The sequence below is a fragment of the Drosophila melanogaster genome, chromosome X (assembly GCF_000001215.4).
Source record: "Drosophila melanogaster chromosome X".
NCBI lineage: Eukaryota > Metazoa > Arthropoda > Insecta > Diptera > Drosophilidae > Drosophila > Drosophila melanogaster.
Window position 1 is genome coordinate 10,179,909 of NC_004354.4, and position 25,382 is coordinate 10,205,290.

General features: G+C 40.7%; 1 protein-coding gene, 1 long non-coding RNA gene and 1 other non-coding gene across 4 annotated transcripts in view; 2 read left to right on the plus strand and 1 right to left on the minus strand.

Moving 5' to 3' along the window:
• CG43902 (uncharacterized protein) overlaps nucleotides 1-15,429 on the plus strand; it is a 36,904-nt gene extending 21,475 nt beyond the window's left edge. The window contains exons 2-4 of the mRNA NM_132380.2: nucleotides 6,613-6,830; nucleotides 8,231-9,605; nucleotides 11,189-15,429. Coding sequence (NP_572608.2) covers nucleotides 6,613-6,830; nucleotides 8,231-9,605; nucleotides 11,189-13,011 — 3,416 coding nt within the window. The 3' untranslated portion in view covers nucleotides 13,012-15,429. The remainder of the gene's footprint in view (nucleotides 1-6,612; nucleotides 6,831-8,230; nucleotides 9,606-11,188) is intronic.
• The window catches only part of asRNA:CR44894 (antisense RNA:CR44894), a 94,235-nt gene that overhangs the window by 65,569 nt on the left and 3,284 nt on the right, over nucleotides 1-25,382 (minus strand). The gene's annotated exons all lie outside the window — the stretch shown is intronic.
• On the plus strand, nucleotides 24,492-25,381 carry lncRNA:CR32690 (long non-coding RNA:CR32690). Its single transcript, NR_037725.1, has 2 exons — nucleotides 24,492-24,583; nucleotides 24,649-25,381. It is a non-coding gene; the product is annotated as a long non-coding RNA:CR32690 (long non-coding RNA).

Below are 25,382 nucleotides of genomic sequence, written 5' to 3' on the forward strand. Positions count from 1 at the left end.
AAATGGGTAGTCGCCCAAAGGGGGCGGTACCAGGTGGGCGTGGCCAACTTGAACTGCTCAGTGAAGCGCCATAAAACCGTAATCGGTTTAATGGACATATCACATGGCCACTTGCCATGCAACTGCAGCCATGAGCTCATGAACTTGCCGCAACTTGGCGAATGTAGTTCCTTATATTAGAAGGATTCTATAAATGGGCCAAAAAGGCTGTTTTGTATAATCTTACAAAAATTTTAAAAAGTTTTAATGATTAAAATATAAAAATTAATTCCTACAATCTCTTTACTTTTACAAATCACGCATGCTTCCAAATATGCCTCTTGCTGTGCAGAGTATCTCTAATACACTTTACTTGTTTCCTCTTCTGGCACCGCCCACTTGGGCATCTAGCTTTTTGATTAATTTAGGCTTTAATTTATTTAATTATAAGCCAAAGGCATAGGGAATTTTGTCACCTGTTGGCACCCAAAAATTCGTGTGTGTGTGTGTGTGCGAGAAAGGTTTTCCGAATTTGCTTATTGGCCGGAAGGAAAATGGTAGGAAGAAAAGCCGAGGAAAATTGTTGTTGAGCTCAAATGAAGTGAAATGAGAGAAATCGGCTTAGCCTAAGTCAGCACACATTGCTCTTCCACCATTTTCCTACCCCAAAAATTTCCCTCTGTCCATCTGTGCGGCAAATTACTTTCAATGGCATTAAACGCTTTCACAGAACCTTGGAAAAGCGTCCCTTGTTTTCTGTACTTCGGCACCAACGCCCCCATAAAAGCAAATCAAAGGCATAAAGAAAACACCATGAAACAACAGGTTGGTCTGCATCCACAAAACAAAAAATTAATATAAAACCCTGGCAACACGAATTTTTCTCGGCTTTTTCATACTTTTTTTTTTGTTTGGCAAAGGAAGACGGCTTTATGGATTCCTGGCAAAAGGACATAAAACATATCCCACATATATCATACATTTTGGCGCCCGCTTATATTGTTATTTCATTTAAATATTATTGGCAGTTCTGAAAGCAAATAAATTTTGATCTTTGAATAGGAACTAGTTCATTATAAAACATTCCGTTTACAAGAATTTAGCCCAGTTTGCTTTAACTTTGTATCTTTTTTTTTTAACTCTTACTTAATTGATTGCGCATATCAAAAAGTGTAAATTGTATACCATTACAAAAAGTATTTAATCTGGGTCACATGACCTCACCTAACAAAAAGCCATTTCAAGGTTTAATATTTTATTAAGAAATAAAAATTTTAAGAATCCCCACCAAACACTTCACAGAGTGTATTTTATTATATTTTTTGCTAACTGCCATACTTTAGCATGTGGGTTTAATTTCCAAATATTTTACTTGAACTCAACTGACTACAGGTGAGAGAAAATGGTATGAAAATAAAGAGGAAAATGTGTCAAGGGAAGTGGAAGGAAATGCCAAAATATATAAAAAAAAAAACCCAGGGAAAGAGACAATAAGTAGACTGAAAATGGCTTTGTCGGTTTATTAAGCATATTTCGTAGGAATTTTTAATGCGAAAATACGACTTTTTCTCTTTGCTTTCCCCTTTACCCATCATTTTAGCCTCAAGCTTTTCACAAAAAAAATGTGAAAAGTTGACATTTTCGGGGTTTTTCTCTGCCCAATTTTTATACACTTTTTAGGTTTTTTTTTTTCGCTCCACACATACACAAGTTTATTTGCATTTTCCCTTTTTATTTTTACTACCTATATTTATCGCATTTTGAAACAATTTTTTGTTGTTTGCCCTTTTGCAAATATGTTGCAATTTCGGCATCATAAAAATGCAAATGGGTCGACGTGTGTGTGAGTCAGTTTGAGCTGAAAGCCAGAGAAATATTAGGCCGATTTAAATGGGGAAACTTTGGTAATTTTGCACTTACTATTGCCCATCCACAAGTGCACACATCAATATACATATATATATATATATATATAAGTCTGGAGCATTAGCTCGGTTTGTGCTTAAATATGCCACGTAAATGGATGGATTGAGTTATACAGTTATGGCTTAAGGGCTTGGCAGGTTGTTTTCTTGTCTTCACTTAGAGATGAGGATTACAAAACGTTTGTTAGCCTGTAGAAGTGCCTTGTAAGCTACGCTAGTTCTATTTCGAAATTGAATTGCATATGAGCTTTAGGGAAATAACTTATTTAAAATAAGCAATTGAAACTGATCTAGAACAGTTCGAGCATAAATGGTATTGAGTTAATGAATAACTCAATTTTGGCCTATTGTTACCCACAACATATTGTGCAACATATTACTCATACGCACTGTTGCACCATATTGTATTTAGCGACAACAAATCCAACTTAAATTTATAATAGCTTCCTTGGACGTCAGTGCAAGTTGTCATTTATAATTAATTTTGCGGCCTTTCGCATCCAAACTTCTAATGCCATTTGCATGCGTCTTGTTACGAAATTGTTGAGCACATTACGCATACGTCACGTTGAACGCCCACCGAGTTCTTACCGCAGAATACGATTTGTTTGTTATTTTATTGACAAAACATCAAGAGTAGAGCGAATGTCGATGACATATATTACGCATACACCGCGTAAATAAAGATATGGTAAATAAACCAGTAGATGGCGAAAGGACCAACCAATTCCAAAGGAAACCAGCCAGCCACCCACTGGAGTTATTCAAGGTCGCCGGTTAGCGATGGTGGAATAGAGCTCGACAAGCTGGGCAAATGTCAAGTGAACGAGATTGTTGGCGGCTAACTTTTGCCTTACGCCCGAGAACAACAATTTGAACAATTTTTGGTATTCCATTTAAATCGAGAGGGCGCTGCTATTGCGTGGGTGGTAGGTCAAAACTTGTTGTCGCATCAACAACAACAACAACAATAACAATAACAACAACAGCCGTAAAGACAACAATAACAATGGGTTTGTCCCGCACATTGTTACGGTTGCGGACATTTTAATTAGACTTTAGTGGCTTTTGTGGTCGCCATTGTTGTCTTGCTGCCAACTATGGACTAAATAAATTTAAATGCCAAACACACTCAGACCCACATGCACACACACACACACACACGCACATGGCCATTCAAGAGGCACATAGATACTCCAGCTCATACTCCACTTGGCACACACACACACACACACACACACACACACACACGCGTACACACACTCAGGGACACGCGCACACACATTCCGCATAGGATTCAAAGGATCCAAGCTTCGCTCTTCAGCACAATAAATTTACTCTTTATATGGTAAACAGATTTTATTAAAGCTAATGGAAAAATAATATCGCAGGGATCGTAAAAAAAAAAAAGAAAATGTCTTTTAAGCGTGGAAAAATGGTGCACCTTAATATGTAATATTTTCAGAACTGAATAAAGTACACAGGATTTTGCTTTGTTTTAAAAATTATTATATTTTCAAAATAAATAACAAAAGAGAGATTATATTAGACCAAAAAAGAAGGCCATATTCCCACTTATAAAAAAAAAACAAAATTATAATTAATACATTAGGGCGAAAAATTATATTTCTCCTTTGACCAAAATTCCCCTTGTCGTTTTTATTTTTATTTAAGCCAGATATGCATAAAACCATTTAAGCCCGTAGATATGTATGTTAAGCCATTATGGTTGGGTTTATTCAACCATTTCTAATCTGAGTGTACCAGCAAAAAATTTCATGCAAAACGTTATCTAATATGCCGTTCGTTTATTTTATTTTCTATTCAAAAGCAGATTTTACCCCGTTTATTTTGCGTTTTGTTGTTAAGTTCTGTTTAAGCATGTTTTCTATACCTTTTTTTAATATTCTCATTTTTGTGGTTATACCTTTAGTTGGTTGGTTGGTTGATTTCAACTGCTCGAAAGTAGGCAATTTTTTACGCTTTTAAGCTAAAAGTTGGAAAATGCTCTCTGGCGACGGGCAGCAAATTGCCCAGTTGAATGGACAAATAGATCGTTGGATAATTATGCAAAAAGTTGTAAGCGAAAAGCCAGAGGTGCAAAGGAGGACCATTGCAAAAATCAACAGGCCATAATGGGTTAATTAAGGCAGGGTGATGGCAAACTGAAGGGGGTCTGGAAAAATCCCCGCTGCGCTGCACTGCATGAAACTGAATCATCTGTCCGCTCGCTCGTCCGTCTATTAATTAGCCTAAAGTGGATAGAGGAAATGTCCGGAAAAGTAGGTGCTTTGGTGGGGGGGGGAGGGGGGGTGAAATGGAAAACGGCAGAACGGCAGCAGCACAGGACTAGGAAAAGCGGACTGTGGGCCTGCTGAAATATGCAACATGCTCATTACAAGCATAATAATTAAACTCCGGAGTGCCACAAAATTCAAATATGCACTGGCGCTGGGTTGGAGGCAAAGAATGGGTTGGCTAAAAGATGGTGGTTCCAGGGGTCAGGGGTCAGTTTGTTTACGCGATTTTGTATGACATTCATACACGTACATGCACTATATGTGCGTGAATGTTTGCCATGGATTTGCGTTGTTTGCCTCGGATGCCATGAAGAAAAACAAGCGTTCCGCACAAGCAAAGTCAGCATAGAACATGCCCCACTCATACCCTCCACCCCCCCCCCCAACCCCTAACGCTATCTCCCATTCCCCTCCCTCCCCAACTCACTGTGTCCCCCTTTGGGCCTGCGTGCAAATTAATGCGACATTTATTCATTATGCCATGAAACAGTCGTAGAAGTGGAGAGGTAGGCAAAAGGGCGCACTGGTTTGTTGGTCAGAGGGGTGAAAGGATAACCAGGGGGGTGTATAGGAGCGTAGCGTGGTGGTCTGGAAGGACAGATGGAGCAGCCAACCACTCCACCGCCTGGCCACAGAGGCCACAGAAGAAAGCACCGTGGGCTTGAGTGCGATACAAATTGATTAAACAATGAATATATCCAAGCAATATTAAACTTTATTATTGGGAAATGCAAATAGAAGTCGTTTGTTAATCTTCCATTTAGTTTTGAATCATTTGCATATCATCATTTGCAAACATTTCCATTCTCATTTCGGCCCACTGTGCAATGACGATAACCTCAATGCGGCGCCCACTTGAGAGCCTCTGCCTACCAACTCCGTATTCCGTAGTCCGTAGTCGGTGTTCCGTAGTCCCCAGCCGTAGTTCCAGTTCCCATTCCCCCCAAATCTTCATGCCCCATCTCGCTCGGCTGTCTGTGCCGTCTCCCTCGCACTGCCCATCCACAACGTGTCGCCGCAGAGCGTCGAGGGACATAAAAAGCATTTGCGTGATTTTATTTCGCATTTTCCTTCTTTTTTTTCATTTCATTTAATTTTTTTTTTTTTTTTTTGCCTGCTGTTCACTCACTTTGGCTCAACTTTGCTTATACCGCCGGCGCTTCTTTCACTGTTTTTCCATTGCCGTAGAGTAGGCTCGTCTCCGGAGATTGGCTGGAGTGTGTTTCTCACACCGAGCTTGTGTTAATTTAATCACAGTGAAAAGAATTTAATTAGTCGCACAGAACAGCAACAACCAAAGCAACGCACAATAATGACAATAATAAGAGGCGTGCTGAATAAAATTTCCATAATTCGAGAGGCCTAGAAATGGCAACATTTGGCCTGGTCAAATTATTAACTTGCCGGGAATCCGCCCATCAGGTGTGGACAATGGCCAAAAAAAATGATATATATATTATATACATGAGAAGAAATGAAAGAGGAAGTGAAGAGGAAACGTTTCTCGAGGAGTTGCAGTTCGTAATGCACTGCGAAAAAAACACTTTAAATGTTAATAGATTTATAGAACTTAACTAGATAACTTAAATTAGATAACTTAACTTAGATGACTTAACTTTAGATAACTTAGTTTTACCTCAAATCAAACTTTAAGATTGAAATATATCAAATTTTTGGCAAATATTTTTGTCTGTACTGTCCAAAAAAAGGACATTTTACTGGCAATTTGCGCTGTCTTTTATCGCTCGTTTGGCCCAAGCACACACACACACACACTCACAACATAATGCCATTTTTATTTTAATCCTGCATGTGCGTCCTTAACCCCACGCCACCCCGCACCCCGCACCAGCCATCACCATTCCAATTCTTTTCTTGAGTTTCCCCAAATGCCAATTCAGTCAATGACAGAGCATAAAAGATCCACCGCACGAGTGGGGCACCAAAGAAAAAGAAAAAAAAAAGCAAAAGAGAAGAATTCTTGACTATTCAACTATGAGTAAAAACCTATTTTGCCCAGGTCATGCATGCGAATGTACACAGAGATATATATCTACATATATCTGCATATATATCCGCTGGAAGGGCGTCTCAAAGTGGAAGTCAATTCAAGCAGCTTACTTTTATTTAAGCAAAAGGCAAAAGAACACACATTCGCAGGTGTATATGTTCATATATAAATGTATATGTATATATATATATATATCGGTATATATCTGTATATATGTATATTTTTCTTTTTCGGAATGTTCTTGAGATGCCTTGGCTGCTGACCCTTTCTATGTTATTTTATTGTGGGGTGGACTGTGGCGTCTTTTCTGCCTACCCACCCATCTGAATGACGAGCAGCCGTGGGGCACCATTCTCTGCACTCACTCATCTTACCGCCTGCCGCATTCTACTTGCAGATTTCAATTTGCAAGAAGAGGCCTCCATTCCGGAGGACATATTTGACCAGCACGACGGCGACATTGGGGATGAGGACATCGAGTCGGCCCACATTCAATATGCTCCATCTGCTGCAGCTGCCACCGACGTGGAGGTGGAGACTGAGGATGATGTTGATGATGATGATGATGTGAGGCTGTTGGAGGAGGACGACGATGCATCCGATGCAGCTGATATCGTGAGTACACACATGACAATGCACTTGAAAAAATATGCACTATGACAATTATTATGTTTCCAATGGCTACTGAATCAATATTTTGCCAAAAGATAAAAACATGGGCGGCAAGACTTCGAAAGCCGCAATAATCACAAGTTATAAGAGATTTACGTCAGCGGTTCCTTTTCGGGCGCCATCACATTTTCAATGAACACCTATTTCTAGTTGAAATATTTTCAATATATACACAAATTCCATTAGGTAAACAGTTGAATATAGTCATCGACTTTTTTTCTCCGCCTTTTTTATGACATTTTTTCTTTTTTTTTTTAGAGCACATAGCCAAACATAAGCGCATACAGATGCTTTTTTAGAGTGCCCGAGCCTACAGTCAAGTCCAATCCGAATGAGGTCAGTTCCATTGAGCCAAAGTGGTGGAGGGGGGGGGGGTGCATTCAGAAGGGGGGTGCTCTATAAGGAGTGTCCATTGAAATGTCGCACAATGCGAGCGGCCAAGTCAAATTACTTTTTGAGCTGAAGAAGGTGAGGCTAAAGCCACAAACTTTGGTAAGGAATGATGGCACACAGCTTAGTCCGATACTCGATTCCTGCATTGAAATTCACTTGAGCAAAAAATGAGTCCAAAGTCGAGAGAACCAAGAGTCAGCAGGGAGGGCACTTGAAAGCACTTTCGAAACCAAAATAAAGCCAGCAAAAAAAAAATTGTACAGAGAAAGCTTTGATAAATACATTTTACAGCTTAAATTCGAGTTTGGAATAAAATTTGCAAAATGGTAACTTCTCAATTTTCAAAGAATATAAAACATCCAGAAGCACTCGGAATTCATTGCAAATGTGACACAATGGTAAAAAACAGTCTAAGAATAACATTTAACTTAATGAAAACTGACAACAAGGACCTTTATTTCACAACGTAGGCCGTTGGAAATGGGAAAACAACGTTTAGCACTTTAAAGTGCAGTCAGTATTGTACTAGCATTGCATTTACAATTTCCTCGAATGACAGTAGCCCGGAAAAATGCTGCTCTCCACTCCTTTAATCAACGATTTGCAGACACTTGAGTGTGGAGTGTTGCAAGCAGTTTGGGAGCCAAAATGAAACTTTTATTTTATTGTCTAGCTGCAGCTGCACATGTGCACCTAAGCAGTTCCCACTTGAGCTCTTCAACCAAAAATCCTTGAGAGGATGTTCCAAGGAAGAGATTTCTTTGATATTTTTGTTCTTTTTTTTTCCATATTTGTGCACTGAAAACTTGTCACACTACTTGGTAAAATATGAAGAGCTTTTCGCTGCTTCCAGGTCTTGGGAACTAATTAAAAATCAATTGATTGCTTTGAAATATATGCAATATATATTTTAACCGATTTTCCGCTCTGTGCATTGCAACTACTTACAGATACTTGAATCTCAAAGGCCCACTTCAAGGAATTTCAGTGTTTACCTGGACGCTAAGAAATACCAAAATAGCAACAACAAGAAACGTTCCAAGGAGCAAAAGAAGAACAATATAAGCCACCACAACTACAAATTGAAAAACAATAAAGAGAACAATCACCATCGGCTAGCCAAGGAAGCTGCTGCCGGAAAATCGGAAATCGAAACGGTCCTTGGTGGCGGGACCAAATTCACTTCCGGCGACGAGCAGCCACAGCTGGAGGATCGGGAGCAAGTGGAGCATGAGGAAAACGCCAACTTTGGCAGGCAAAGTTTTGCGTATAAAAAATTGAAGAACATGCACGAACAGCAAAGTCAACAGGACAAAAAGCGGGGCGATGATGGCGACGAGGTGGATTTACTAGACGGCGAATATCCGCCGTCCCAGCTGTTTGATGCTATTGAAATATTAAATGAACGAAAATTTAATAAACCATCTGCCCAATCAACGGGCAAGTCTCGACCCCAGCTGCAGAAAAAGGATAAAGACAAAGACCAAATGAAGCAGGAGCAGGTGCAGGAGCAGGAGCAGCATAAGTCCAGACAGGTGGACGAGGCCATTGGCGATATCGAGGACAATTTGGATAATGATGAAATATTGCCCACTAACAACGGTGAGGACGAAGACGATGGCGACGATGCCGACATCGACGACGACGAGGACATTAAGTCGGCCATTGACAATGATGAATTGGCCAAAAAGTACCCAGTAGCCACATCAACAACCACCAAGGTCCCAACCACTTTGGCTACATCGAAAACCACCAGCCGGAGCAGCAGCAGCAGCACCACCACCACCACAATGGCAACATCCACAACAGCAACATCACCATCACCATCGACAACAACAACGAAACCAAGAACACCAACACCAACAATTGGCCGCAAGTTGAAGAGGAATTTCTTTGGTCTGTCCCAGCCAGAAACCAGATACTATGGCAGCTATGATATCGGCAGGATTCGTGCCCAGACCCAGGAAGATGATACCACCGAGGAGAAGAAGGACGAGAATGTGGGCGAGTTGCACTATTACGACACCAGCGGCGGTAGCAGCTCCAGAAAGTTGGTCAGTTTTGATCCGGAAAAATCCGAGGAGAATTACTTAAGCACCTACTATCCGGGCAAAATGAATGCAACCGAAAAGAAACAGCAGCCGACACAGCAACATGCAACACGTTACGTGGATGACGACTATGCCGAACAACAACCGCCGGTGGAAAAGTCTAAGTTGGAAAATCCCTGGGAGAAATCGGAGGAAAAGCCAGAGGATGCCGGGCAACTAGAGGATGGCAAATTGGAATCTGATTTGGAATCTGCATTGCAGCAATATCACGAGGGTAAGTCGTTTGCACATAAAACTGTGAAATAAGCAACAAAAATAAAATTAAAGACCAAATTGAAATGAATGCGACATTAAAAGGGCACAGTGGGAAGTGAATGGGGTAAAAGAGGTTAAAAAAAAGTAAAAAAATATAACAAAGTATGAAACCAAGTGAGAAATCATTAGATATTTATAATATATTAAATTCTCAGAAAATTCTACAAAAATATACACATTTCCGACAGGCTTTTTACCACTGTGCAGCATTCCATTGCCCTTTGATTGGCGAACTAAGCAAAATGCCTTGCTCAATGGAAATTTTCCAACCCCACAAAAGCATCCGAATTCGACCCACTGTACCGCATTCCACACCGAGTTCGGTTTCGCCTGGCAGTTTTAGGTTTTCGGACCCCAGTTAGAGATCCCATCAAAGTCAGCTATGTGAATGTGTGTGCATGTATGCCGTAAATTGAAAATATGTAAAGGAAATCCCCAAAGCATTCTGCATTCTGCAGACGAAGACCCTCAGACACGGAGATATGTGCAAACATATATGGACATACAAATACGATAAGTCAAACTGTTGGCAGCAGAATCACTTTAATTCCAATGCAAATACATACATACAATACAAATACTCGACTTTAAGAGCCAAAAATGTACAAATTTTTAGATTCTCCTAATAAGTTTAGTTAAAGTTAAGCCAAAAACCATAATGTATGCAAATTTTCTTTCAATTTTTTTTTTCCCAGAAAAGAAATCAAACGAAAGAAAGTTTTTGCTTTCCCTTAAGGGGGGGGGGGGTTGGGGAATGCTCACACCTCTCGCCCCTCTGCCATTTCCTGGCATTAAACAATAAAGCTTACAAAATAACAAATATCCTAGATGTATATACGAATGTATACTATAGCTGAAAACGGAAGCAACAAAATCTGTCCAGAAGATTGGCCAAGAAATGAAGTTCTGCGAAGGCGGCGATGGCGATGGCAGACGTGCCCTGACTAGAAGAAGGAAATGCTCAAAATGCCCGGGTTGATACGAGAGTTTCACCATAAATTCGTTGGTTATTCCTTGGGAGTTCTTCATGCCTCCCTCGCTGGCACAAATCAAGTTGAAATGAATTTGTGTGTGGTTGCTTGAGGGTAGAGAGATTGCTGAAGCGGCGGTCCTGGGGATTTTGTGTGGTTTGTAAGGATTTCAGAACAAACAGTGAGCTGGGTCAAACGAGAAATAAGGGCGAGATAAGCAGCAAATGCCTTGAATACCCTGGAATAGAATTTTCATACCCAAAGAATCTAAGAGCTATTTATTCGAAAGTGCAGTTATGGGTAAGGGGGAGTTTTTGCATATTATTCATATGCAATCCAAACTTATCACAATTTGATATGCATTTTCGATGTGCAGTTTTTAAAGATATTTTCTTATGTTTGTCAAACTCATTGCGTATTTCATGCTACCCTTTTGCCTATTTGCAGGGCATTGGATAAAAGAAGCTCTTGTTGTCCGTTGGCCTAATAGAAATCTATTACTTCCGAGCCCTAAAAAGCGTGCCGAGACTAACAAAGATTTTTTTCTTTATTTTTTTATTTTGCTACACAGCCAGCACGACCACGCCCACTGTCACCGCCAGCCCCTCGTCGGCATTTGAACGCTTCAAGGCGCTGCGAAGGAGTCGCCAGCGAACTGGGCACAAGAGTCACAAGAAGCGGTACAAGGACTATCTGAAGAGGCAGCATCCGAAGATGGAGGTGACATCTCCGCCAGAAATCGCTCCAGCGGCCACCATCTCAACCAGGCATCTCCAAAAGCTGCAGAAGGAGCGGGAAAGATCCACACACTCTGCACCGATCTTTGCGATCGGATTGCGACCTCAACGACCTTTGGTGGCCACCGGGAAACCCTTCTACGAGGGTCAGGTGAACTACTACGACAATCAGCAGCAGCTGGATGTGGATCTGAAGCATCACACAGAAATGGAGCGTTTGATTGCCCATGACAATGGCAATTGGTATCGCCGTATCAGTCCGGTTTTGCGAAATGGCGTTAAAAGTGATCCGCCGGTAAAGGATCACCACCATCATCACCATCATAGTGGCCAACATCTGGGCAATCACCATCATCACAGCCACCATCATGGTTACAATCACAATGGGGCGCACAACCACCATCATCACAGTCACAGCCACCAGAAGTTAGGTCATCTGAAATCACGTCCTCGTAATCCCTATCAGCGGAAGACTTCTGTGGGAATGGGTGCCCCCAGTGCCCCACCGCCACCGCCCACACCACCGTTGCCACCACCGAAAACTCAACTTGGTCATCAAATAACCGAACTGGAACATCTCGAGAGATACTATGCCAAATGGCCCCATCTAGCCAGGGTGCAGTTCCAGGTCTACGACGAGCACTATCGCGAAACGCATCCCGAACTCTATAGCGACTATGAGGATGACTATGAGAGTGCTGCGGAACTGGAGGAGGCGCAACAGGAGCGTGGTGAAGAGGCCAATCTGCCACCGTATATCAAGAAGTATAATCGGCGAAACAAGCAATTACTCAATCTACTGGAGGGCACGCTACCCACACCAACTCTGAGTCCTGGAAATCCTCTGGGCAGCACCGAAACTGTGCGACTGGACGATGAGTATCTGAAGGAAAAGAGGCGACGTTACCACCAACATCAGCGTTTCGAGGATTTATTTGCCCAGCAAAAGAGCAGATATAGTACAACACAATCGACGCCCAAAGAGGAGGTTACCGTGGCCAAGGAGCAGCAGCCATCAATCGCAGTGACTACAACAACATTGCCCAACAATCAGTTGCCCGAGGAAGATGCAACCGTTGTCTCTGGCGAGGAAACAGATCCGGCACCCGAAACTCTGGACTTTTGGCAGCGGGAAATGGCCAGTAAGGCGGGAAAGACGCGAAACAATCAACCGGTAGGTTCAGCCTCAACAACTACGCCGAAACCAGCGCTCTTCAAGTTACCATCGTATCCAGCCATCGCCGGCAGCTTTCTGGGCACACCGCGCAGTCGCAGCCGGAGTGCCCAGTTCGTGGCGAATGTGGCGGGCAGGGGTCAAAGTAGTTGGCCACGTTTGGAGACGGGTAATACCACGGAAAAGCCCGCTGGCGGAGGAACCACCGAAGTAGGAGCAGCCGGAACAGCCGGTCGAGGGACAGGTGGCGGAGGAGGTGGTGGAAGAGGAGATCCATCCCCACTGAACTCCTTTGTTTACCATCGCGTGGTAGATGGCATTGGTGTGGGCGGAGCTGGTGGACCCGCCATTTCCGGCTTCGTCGGCAGCAGTAGAGGTAAACAGTCGCGTCTGCCATTCGTGGCCATCACGGATCGACGGCTGGAGAAATCGCTGGCGGAGCGACACAAAGACTTTGAGCAGAATCACTTTCCGATGCCTTAAGCCGCGAATTTGTGCAGCAATGGAAAAGCTGGAAAAGCTGAAGATTAAGATGAATGGTAATGGAAAATTTAACGATGAGTTGGTAGCAACGAATGGAAAGGGAAATTAACGGCAAACTAAAATACAAAACTAGAATACAAAAACTCCTTAGGCAAAGAGCTTTTAAATAATTAATATCAGTATAAATCACAACTAGTTCTTTTTGAATATTTTCGGTCAAATTGAGAATTTAGCAAATTGAAAGTAAAAAATTAAGTTGAAAACTTCCGCGACTGATATTATAAAAATAAGGTTTTTGTTTCGTTTCAACCAAAATAAAAGTAAATTGAATAGGAAATCTCTTTCGAATTTCAGTTTTCGAGCCACTAATCAAGGCGTTCCTCCCCTTAAATAAAAATGCGATTGAAAAATGTAAATTCCCCTTTCCAGACTTGTTACCAACTCAAAATCTAAGCATAATTCTAGAACTATATTATAGTCGCCGCTTTCGGATGTATTATTTTTGGTGTTTTATGTTTTACACGGGAAAGGCAGAATCGAATCAAAGGATATATAGAGATAATTGTCGAAAACGATTTTTTTTGTGTGGTGAATATATATAAAAAAAAAACATTAAACGATAAACGTTAGAAAAAGAAAACGATTAAATAAAGTAAAAAAAAAAAATGTAAAACTAAAGTTAAGCGAAACCCCTTTTTTTCTGTATAAATAGCGAAAACACTTGTAGACAAACACGTACACATACATAAACACGAATACACACACACACACAGACACACTCAAAGAGCTGTTAGAAATCAAAAAGTGATAACCGACAAAAATATAATCATTTTCACCTTAGTTTCGATTGGATATTATTTAGTTTTAGAAAGCATTGCTTTTCGGTGTAAAGTAGCTGAAAATTAGAAGAAATTGTTAGCAAAGAGCCTCTTCAACAAGATGAAAAGATGAAATAATTAGAGAATTCAGAAAACAAAAGTTGAAAAAAGTTATTATTATAAAAAATGTATTACGAATTCTCACAAGTTATAAATGTGTCCAAAAGTATGCAACAAAAATGGACAACGTATTTAAAATAATATATATGTATCTGAATTCATGATTTAACTTCTATTCTTGCATACTTTTTGATACCTTTGTTAAACATTTCGAAATACTGGCCATATAGAAACAGAACATGAAGCATTTTATGTTTCTTCCGAAAGAAGGATAAATGTAGGCCAGAATGACAGCACTGATCTCCACACACAAACACACTTAATGCTTTCCTATCGCCCTTGCACGCAAAATCCATCGAAATAGGTTTCAAAATTAAGAGAAAAAAATGAAAGCGAAATAAAGAAAAATTCAATTTGAGCAGAAAACAAATAACAATGTTGCACAAAACTACAAATAGTTGAAGAAGAAAGAAAAAGTATAACTACATATCAAGTTAAAGAAAAGACAGTTTTAGATGTTAAAATATTTTTTTTTAAACGATAAGTTTAATGACATTTTGTGAATATTTTAGTTCATTTGAAAGTATACTTTCAATTATTTTGTATTTAAAAGTATGGCAAAATATGAAATTTATTTATGTTAAATATGTCATAATTTTAGCAGTCAGAAAAAACGAATAGCTGCAACAGAAAAACAAGAAATAAATGTGCAAAAGGAAGAAGATTGAAAACTCTGAAAGATTTTGCCCAAAAAGAAGTCGAAAAGTTAAGAAATTAAATATACTTTGTGTAGACAAATTAAAGAAAGAAAACAACTAACAAAAATGCATTTCCACAGCTTCAGTCGAATCACGAGTTTATACACACGCACACTGACACAAAGTATGTGAGCGGAAATGAAAATTTCATAAGCAAGGCGGATAAAGGAGCGGGCAAAAGAAAGTCGTGGAGAAAGTGGCGAAGAGAGTGCAATGCGGTGTAATTAACATATCAAAAGCGAAATGTGAAGAGGAAAAAATGGCAACAAAAAAAAAAAGCGCCAAGCAATTAAAACTAAGCGCAGTGGCAAAATTATTCTTAAACTGGATTCATAAAAGTAATTTTGTTCTGATAAGAACAAATCTTTTTGGCTCAACTTGAAACTTTCAACTTTAAACAATTTGGTTTTAAGGGAAAGAAAGCGAAACACCGATTTCGATTTTCCGGATTCGCAGAATCGTACGCCGTTTGTTTGTTGTTGTGTAATTTAATTGGAATTTGAGTTGATATATATAAAAATAAAACAGGAAAATGGGAGGCAGAGCGTAAAAACATTCAAAGGTATCAGCTTATCAAAAAAAAAAAAAAAACAAAAATAAAACAAAAAAGGAAAAACACAACACAGAGAACACACCAACATATACATGTATACACATCTCATTATGTGGTAACATTTTAATGGAATGAAATTCAATAAAGCAACAATTTATTATTTACGCATAATCACAGACACGCATTTTGTTCTTGGCATGGGAAACTCGCTACTGGCAGCCATTTAAAAATGCATATCAAATATTCAACAATTAACGCACTTTTCCCAGTAAAGTTTTCAAACAAATGTTCAGTTAGATAAAAGAAAGACTACTTTAAGATCATTAGTTATTAAAGCGTATTCTGACATTTATCCACTCTGCGTACAATTTGGAACTATAGCATTCATATAGATAATGTTCAATCTGAACATGAAAAGGTCACATTTCCCATTAAGATGCAAATTACAGATTGGTCTTCAAGAAATTATCACCTTAACAATATCAGACTTGATTTGCATACGAACGAAATGTGTCCCCAGCGCAGTACATGCATATATCAAACATATATATATGTATGCATATTCCATTAAATTCTCTGTTCTGCCGATCAGAGCGAGACGGTTATATTAGGAGGTACAAGGTAGAGTGAGAGGCACAACGGCTCGTTTATCAATCGCAACGGGCGTGCATTTAATTACTTAAACGCTTATCGAATAACGACCACGCACAAATCAACGGCAAGCAGGAGTATTAAGTCCCTGACGAGAAAGAGACGGGCATAGTCGGTAAGAGAGAGACGGCTGCATTTTGTCGCTGCAGTATTTCAATTACGCCAACGTTCTAATGCAACTCTTTTATTTGTCGTTGTTGTTGTTGTTGTTGGGTTTTTTGCAATTTTCTTGCTCACGTGCCAGAGGTGAAAATCTGTCAGTTGATTTGCATAAAATGTTGCCACACTCCATTGCGCTTTATGTGTGTTTTTATATATATATATAGCATATATAGTGGGCTACGTTGCTTGCCAAATAATTCCAATTCAATTTGCGAATCTCTTTCTTTTAACTTTGAAGGCAGTTTCGGTTGCCACAAGTTTTCGCCCGAAACAAAGTTAAATCAAATGGTGTCTGTATGCGGTAGCAGCGATCTTTCCCGCCGGTTACAGGGTATCTTGGTATCTTGGTGAAAATTTGAATAGACACGTAGCCGAACAGCAGACAGCCAGCCAAATGGAGACATTGCAGCAGAAAGGGAGTGGCGCTGCCAAAACCGCCGACTTAAGGCAAAGTCGCACAGCAACTGCATCACACTGAAAATTATTTCTTACTTAAATGCTTTACCTTTGCCAATATATATGTAGCTATAAAGAATATACATATGTATCTAAAGGATTCCCTACGTATCTATAATATTCCCACGTTGTGTTTTAAACGTGTTTTTATCAAAATACTTTTTGGAATCATTTTTTTCAGTGCATCAGTGTCGTCCAGGTGGGAGGGAGGGGGTTGAGGACTCAAGTTGAAGGCAAACTGCTTGCGGCGCTCGTTTCAAAGCGTTGAAGAAGCGACAGGGAACAGGACGAGGAGCCCTCGTGCTCCCTCCAGCGACATTTTCCTGGTCGTGCCAAGTGCAGCGGGATTTCTTGCACCTACGTGTGTGGCCTCGTCTGTCCGTCGGTTTGTCTGTCTATTTGTCTTTGTCGCTGTTTCAGTTCAACCATGAGGCTGTCTGCGAACGTCTCGATGCACTGCGAGAAAATTCAGCTAAGCAAACTTTTTTAGATCAATTTTTAGTTACCAACAGAGAGAAAGAACTCCCTGTTCAGAACTTCCTTTTCAAAATCTGGTTATAGTTTTATCCCATTTTAAAGAAGTGCGACCAATTTTTCTTCAAGTACTATAGCTATAGTTTTCCTCAGTTTTCTTTATCTTCTTTATCTCATTGCTTTCATTTTGCGATGTGCGACAAAGTAACACACAAACGTAGATGAAGAAAATCACGTAAACAGATTTTTGTTGTCTCAGCAACCAGTCGGATTTCCTCGACTTTTCAGCGCACACGTTGCTGCCACATTCTGTTTTCCTCAGCCAGGCATTTTCAATAATTAAACATTTGCGTGCGAAATGGCCGCGCCATTTCCTTTTGCTGTGAAATTCCTCTCAAAGTTTTCAACCAATTGCCGCAGGGTCGCTGTCTCGCAATCATAATTATAATAATTATAAATACAATAATTAAAGCACATAAGTACTGGCGTTGCCGGTATTTTGGGGTGTCGGGCGTGCGGAAAAAGGAAAATATTTAATTGAAATTTTAATAGAACCCTAAGCTGGGCACGTAGGCGAAAGCGGGCATAACTGCCATTGCCTTTGTTTGTTTTCCTTCACTTCACTTTTCTTTTGTTTTCCATTTTTTAATTTTTTTCTTGTTTTATGTCCCGTTCCTTTGCCTTTTCTGCTTTTGGGACCGGTGAGCAGAGTCTGAATTTTTGACAAGTTAATTAGGTTGTTTGTTGGCTCGTTCGTCCTTTTGGCCCTGCGCTTTTCCACAGGATATCCCCATTTTCAAGGTATATTTTAATGTACTTGTTATAAAGTCCTTTTAATTGCTAGCAGACAACACCTTATTTCAGCTCATCCCGACTTACCTCAACCCATCTCCTACAGAACTCCGGCTCTCGACTCGACTGTCCTCTGTCCTCTGGTCAGCAAACACAGACTCACTTACGCAGGCAGCTAGCCACCCACACAAGCAGACACCGCACACACACGTATGTCGTATATTGCCTAGGGGCAGGCAGTCAAGTTGTCAAAGTGGCAACAAAATTAAGCATACGCCATGTGGCCCCGCCTGATGCCTTGCAGGCGGAATAGTTGGGAAACAGGGAATATGAGCAATCCGGTTGTGTGTAATAAACAAACATAACTAGTAGTTGCAATTTTACCAAAGAAAAAATGACAGCAAGACCAGAATTTCTACACAGAAACATGCACTATGCAAAAATGCATCATGTATACAAGTCGTGCCAAAAATATAATATTTAATTGGGTTAAGTAAGTATTGGAAAATGTATGCTATAATTCGTAGACGATTATAAACGCAAATATCTAAGCGAATTATTCTAATTGAATTGGAATGTGCCTTAGAATTTATGTATGATACTAAAGCTGCCATAGTTAATGAACCGCAGCACTTCCGATTTTCGAATTCAAAATTAAATTCCCGTCATTGGCAGACAGTGTGGCAGAATATGCAACCATCTGTTACTCTGCCACCACCAACCAACCCAGCTGCGGTTTCAGTTCTCCGCCAGTGGCGTCCATGTGGTCCTCTCGGCAGATTCGCCCCTGAAAAAAAAAACAAGGAAAAAGGCAACAGACTCTGTCACGCTGTTTCAACGACCTCAAACAAGAATTTTGTGATGTTTTTGGTGGGCGAGTGAAAATGTAAAACCGGCAAGACTGACACTCCACCGCATTTGATTTCTTTTTAATTTTCGGACATCTTTTATGGCGATAACCGCTCGCTCCTCTGCAGCTTTCTACAATCTTGTTATTTAAGAGCCAGACAACATTTGCATAACGCTCTGATAATTAAATGTAATTGCTTCACAGCCGGCAGGCTAAGATTCAAGTATCTGATTCACTTTCGGTTTATATTTTTTGAGGGGGCATTTGCGGCTAGCCATGTTGATTTGTCAAATTAGCCAGATCCTATCCAATCCTTGTCATCGCTCTCGAAATTAATTCTGTTCTCCTGACACATAATTATTATTTTTAATGCTCACTTGATAATTGTGGCCCCTACTGGTAACTTTAAATTAGTTGGAAGTGCCGACATTTTCAGCGCCTGAATTTTTAACCACGCTGCGTATACGCAATGGCATTTTAATTAAAATGTTTTTGCTTGCTGAAAAAGTTGCTACTGAAGGGTTTGCAGTTAATCCATTTTGATATCCGCAATCCGCTTGCTAATTAATCAACTTAAATGTATGGCTAGAGTTTGAGTTCCGCTTTTCAAGCCACTTGGGTGGATTGACTTTTCTATCGCCCCTTTTGGCCCAAATGAGATAGCTAATTTATTAGTGTATTATCCGTAATTTTCAAAATAAAAATCGGATAAAAGGTTGCATGGCACATGGAGTAGGATTTAATACATAATACACTTTAAAGAAAGTAATTTAAATTTGAAAAAATTGAGTCCATGTTAACTGGTTGGCCGTTTCGCTGACCCCTTCCTTTTTTATTTTTTTTCTTCCGGCCCCGATTTTACTCCGGTTAACAAACAAGTTCCGTTCGACTTCAAGTTGGGGGGTGGGCCAAGGGATATTATAAATTTCTCATAAAGCAAATTCAAAGCGAAAAAAGAGTTGAAGCCAAAATGGTGGGCAGGTGCAGGGGGGCGGGGGAAATGAGAAAATTGTAGGGGCGTGGTGTTGTAAGCAGAGAAAAGCGATGCTGCGACAGCCAAAGGCAAACCGAGTTCTCGTCAGCGCTTTTCCAACTTTTCGCCAGGGGAGCAAACACACAAAAGGGCGAAAGAGAAAGGCGGGGAAAAGTGTGGAAAATCCGGGGGGCTTGGAGACAAAGGAGCGAGCAGCGGGTTGCGGGTTGGACTTAGCCAATTTTTCACGCCTTTACCAATGTAAATGACAGATTTTAATGCACGTTTTATGCTCTCGATGCGTACACGAGATTTCATTTTCAACACTTTTCGTATCACTGCGTTCTTCGTACGCTTTTCCAGCCATTTTCCCACATTGCCACATTGCCCTACAGCCCTACAGCCATCGTCCTTAGTGTGTGAAGTAGTTCGCAGGACGAGAATGCGAGGGATAATTTCAATTTTCAATAATACTATACTTAATATATTTTCTCTTTAATAATGCACGATTTACTTTCGTTATAAATGTATAAATCATTTTTGAAGCTTCCTTTGGACGAAAAATCTATTTCCCTCTAAATGTTATTGCCTTAAACCAATTTAATGTTGATTTTTATGGCCCATTGATCGCAGCTGATTGCTCGCAAATGCTTTCACACTTTAGGAAATTTTTAAAGAGTCTTTTTGCTCGATTGGGTTTGGGAAAAAGATGTTGAAAGCAAAGGGAACTCACTCATTTTCAGGTTTTCCATTAAAGCAAGGGCATCGAAAAAGAAAACAGCATTAAAGACAAGTAATAATAATACACGAAAGTTCCATTTGCCCCTGTCATCATCACTTTTGCCGCAGCCTCAGTGGCACCTGGTTGCCACTGGGGGGTCAGAGGCACCAACCCCCACCCCCCCCCCTCCCTCACACCACTCACACCACTGTTTTGTGGTGTGCGATGGATGTACTCCCATGTGCTGCGACTGAACTTTAAGTGTTCGCCACCGAATTGAACTTGAATTTGATGGCTTCCTTCGAGAAGCCCCGGGCACAATGCAAATATCATATCAGCCTTTCCACGAAAACCATTAAAAATGCACCCAGCCGAGATTCATGCGAGATGGGGTGGTGCAGTGGAGTGAAGTGGAGTGAAAGAAGGGTGGGCTTTGAGCCATCATGTCGGTGATTTGTTGGCCCATAATAAATCAGGGCATAAACGGCTTATGGCCAAACATGGCTACAACATATCTCATGAGTGCACTTCGAAAAAATATATATTTAAAACAAAGAAAAAGATATTTATAAAGAGCTATCTTAGCTTTACTTGCTGAAAAATTAGTGATTGCTAAATTAATATTTTAAACAGCTAACAAATTGTCAGTCAAATTGTCAATGCTAACAATTCCCATCACTTTTTCCGTGGTGAGGAGCATTGGATTTTAACAAATGAGGTGTCAATCGATGCGTTTTTTCACACACTCTTCTGGTGCGCTTCGTCACTATGTGAACTGCCGGCCACAGTGACATACCTATAAAGGGGATTGTGTGCTCGACATAGCCAATAAAGCGGCGTAAGGCACGGAAGTTTACGCTCAATTTAGTTGGCAAAAAAAAAAAAAACACATGTCTGTGCGAATATATCCGTATATATATGTATATATTTATATTGGCTTGCAGTGGCAGCAGTCAGGCAAATAAAATTCAAACAAACACAATAAAAATATTTATTTAGTTTCGAATCGGGTGTGAAGTAAGGGGCACCGAGCTGTGCATATACATACATCACTTGTTCAATATTTGCGTTGAACATTTGGAATTTAAAATTCCCGAAAGAACAACATTGGTGCAAAATGCATATCGCAAATGGGAAATTAGTGTAAAGCGAACCAACTGGCACAATAAGCTCTCCAACTCAAATTAATTTTTAAAGATCAAAGTTTCGTGAGAAAATGTCTTTGCTAATTTGATAAATGTAACGATTGATTTTTCATCGTATTTCATTTAGTTTCAATGTGGTAGGAGTTTTAGCCTCCTCTTCCTCGGGGGAATCCCAAATTGAATTGCCAGGAAATCCCACCTCTCCGCTTCCATTTCCATTGCGTTTCATTTCATTCCGGTTCCGTTTCGTTTCGTTTCAGGCGAGACAAATTGCGCACGCCTTGCATCATTTCACATCCGAGCCGTTGATGGATTTGTCACTTTATGACACTTGGAATGGGGCATACTGAATCGGGTGGGGCACGTTAGCTGGCTTACATGGTGGGCTGGCTTTTTCGGGCATATCGCCCAGCCAGCGTCGCAATGCGCTTTTTCACACACACACACTCAGTTCACATACTTGGTACTTGGTTAAAAGCCGCCAAGGGCGACACAAATTTTTGAGAGCTTCCTGAACGGCGACCCTTGGGCCAAAAATGCACTCTTCGATCTAAGGAAATGAGATCGAAAAGTGCGCAAAAACACTCTTTTCGTACCATGCTACAAATCCATACAAAACCATGGAGAATACTCACTTCTTTTCACAAATGCCTTTTAAACAATTAAACAATTGTGCATTTGAATTTGCCGACCCATTTCGGTCATATGGATTGCAATATGCTCCAGTTCAGTAAGCCGTTGGTCGGATCCAAGTGTCAAACCCAGCGTTCGCCACGTCGATTTTCGACCGCCAAGCCATGAATCGCTGAGGAATGCGAGAAGTGCTAGCGGAAACAAATGGGCCAGAGTCAGTTCTCACAAAGCCGGAGGGGCCAAAAAGCGCATCACAAGTGGTCGGTGGATAAGAGGGGGAGCGGGGGGGGGGAGCGAACGGTTTAAGTCCCCTTCAAAAAAGGGGGGTTTTTTTGGGCGTATCAGCGATGATTGAGCCACTGTGGACTCTCCTTTCAACTGATGTGCTAGTGTGATTGTGTGTGCCAGTGTATGTTGCGGACTGAAGAGCCGGTTGAATGATGGGCACAGTGCATATGACAGAAGCGACTGACTGCCATCCATGGCAGATATACCCCTTTCCTCTCCCCGAAAAAAAGGAAGGGTCTTGGATATTCCGGAACACTCGCTGTCAACTAACTGCACCGAAACTGAACGCTCGGCGAACACTGACGCGCCCATTAGACTTCTGAAGTGATGACAGGACAAGGTCCCAGCCAACTTTTGACTTGCAGTCCAACCTGCCCCAACGCTGCAACTAACATTCCCAATAAACACTGCCAGAAATTGGGAAGTACCAAAGAAATGAGAAGATTGTTTAAACCTACAAGGCTTCTAAATAGATGCTTACATTACATTCTTCTCGGACGCAATCAATTGTAATTGTTGCATCCAGTTATATATTAGAAAAGATGAGAAATAATGCTGAAAAAAATCATTTCTTTCAGTGCATCGACCGCTCTACGATTCCTTCTAGCTAACCATTCACTCTGCTAGTCAGTCAGCCAGTTCATGTGTGTTGCGTTGACATGGTGCTGGAAAAAATGATTGGCCTGCTTGCTGCTGGATGCCCCGGCTGCACTCCACGGATTGATCTGGGCCTCCGTGGCTGCCATGTGTGCATCAGTTGGGGATCTGGGCATTTAAGCCTTTTATGTGTCGCTTTCAATATTAATTAAATGCTTACAAACCGAAAAGGGGGACAAGCCGAACGAAACGAAACGAACGAGACCAGGAAATGTTTTTCTCTCTCAGAGTTTTCGAAAAAACCAACTTTACCACACACACCGAATACGCTTTGTGCATTTCCCTGCAGTTCTCCCCAACCCCCCCCCCCCCTCTTTTCCCAATTGAGTGTCGAGTTTTGCCGACTTGGCCAATGCGATTCCTTATTGTTGCATCATTCATTAGTTGTTGTCTGGTCGAAAAAGTTCTTCGAAGCCAACTCCGGTCTGTAGTTTTGTAGTTTCCCTTCATTTTTTTTTTTTTTTTGCACTTCCCAAAGGTCCATGTAAATCAGAAGTTTGTGCACGGCGAGGGACATCATCAGTAGTAATGACTGTGGCCTCTATTGCCATTGTTATCCCTTTGATTCCTGTTAAATTATTATGCGACTTTAAGAGTTAACCAAACTCATGTGAGCGGTTGTGTAGTTAACGTGTGCAATATCATTCATTCGCGGTGTTGCCAAAATGCTTTAAATATAAACAGGTAATTTCTTTCAATTTCAATTTCAAACTTGGATCTACAATCGAGACATCCGAATTTTATACTTTCACCGACTCAAATGAAAAAAATGTATAGTAATGAAACTGCTGAGAGGAGCAAAAATGGTTTGAGGAAAATATCAAACGCAAGACCTTTCGCTCCATCTCAAAAGTGAAAGAAAGAGGACTTTCCCTTTAACACCTCCAGGGATGTTTGTGTGTGGGTGAATATTCGTATCCCAAAAAAAAAAGGACAAGACAATGTGGCCCCCTCCTATTCAGTTTGGTTGGGCGTGTGACAGATACAGTCATTTCAGCTATACAATCTCTTCAAATTAAATTGACCCACGTCAGAATTGGTTGAGGGGAAAAAAAATGAAGGTTTCACTGGAGCAGGAGCAGGGTTTTCCCCGTACTGGCTGTCTTCCTGTTACATGTCAATTTCTTTCCCTTTCGAGCGAAATAAAAGGAAACGACATAAAGGATTAGTGAGCATTCTTATGCCCTCAATGGCTAGCATTGAATGCAATAAGAACATTGTGACTGGCGTCTTCTTTACGCAGTCATGCCCAATAACATGGTGTTTGGGTGGTACTCTAAACCTAAATGTAAAATCCATTTTCAAAGGTGACTAGATGAATTTCACGAAAAAAAAAACCCGCAATATGAAAAACTACATCTAGTTGGCCGAGAAATTAACTGTCATTTTTTCTTTTGGAACAAAAGTTGTATTTTGACCTTTAGGCTAGAGAAATTTCATTTGCCTTCGACTCGAGCTACAAGCTAGTCGCATTTCTCGAACAAGTTACAGAAATGTATCAAAATTTTTTCAGTTAAAAAAGTGAGTAAACTAAAAGTAAACTAAAAAAAGTACAGTCACCTCAAAGCGCGTACACATCGTTACAGCTACATTGCCGACGAAATGTCGGCACAAGGCTTGGTTCCTCGCCCGAATCCGAGGAATCCAAACCAGGAAACAACGTTGATAATGATCGACAAAATTACTCACTACTCATGAACACGATGCTCCATAACTGCCGGACGAGCACCAATCGGCGACCCAGTTCCGGAGGATCATCAAGCTGCAAAACCCATGACACTAGACTGTAAAAGTACACATTGTTACAGCAGCAGTGCACAAGGCTTGATTCCTCGCCCGAATCCGAGGAATCTAAGCCAGGAAACGACGTTTGATCATGATTCGCCACGTGTGGGACTAGATTTTTCACTACCTATGAACACGATGCTTTCTTTATACGACACTGGATGGTAACACGATGGTAACACGAATTGATACTGCGTTGATTTGGATCGTTGAACACAGTTACATACGTTACATTTTGCACGTTTTCTATTGCGATTTACAATTAGTTTTGCCAGTTCACACAATCTCCTTTGATTATTGTAAGCCAATTAATACTACTTACAGTGACAATACTAAAATACAGCTGTGTATGAAAGTGGACAATACACAAAACCATACACTACAACTAAAACAAAAACAAATCAGAATTTGAAAGTGGACTAGAAGTAACACTTATTACACAGACACCGAATGTTATAACAAATACACTGAAAACACACAAATAAAATATTGTATACGTCATCCCAAAGAATAAAAACATCGATTAATTGAGCTA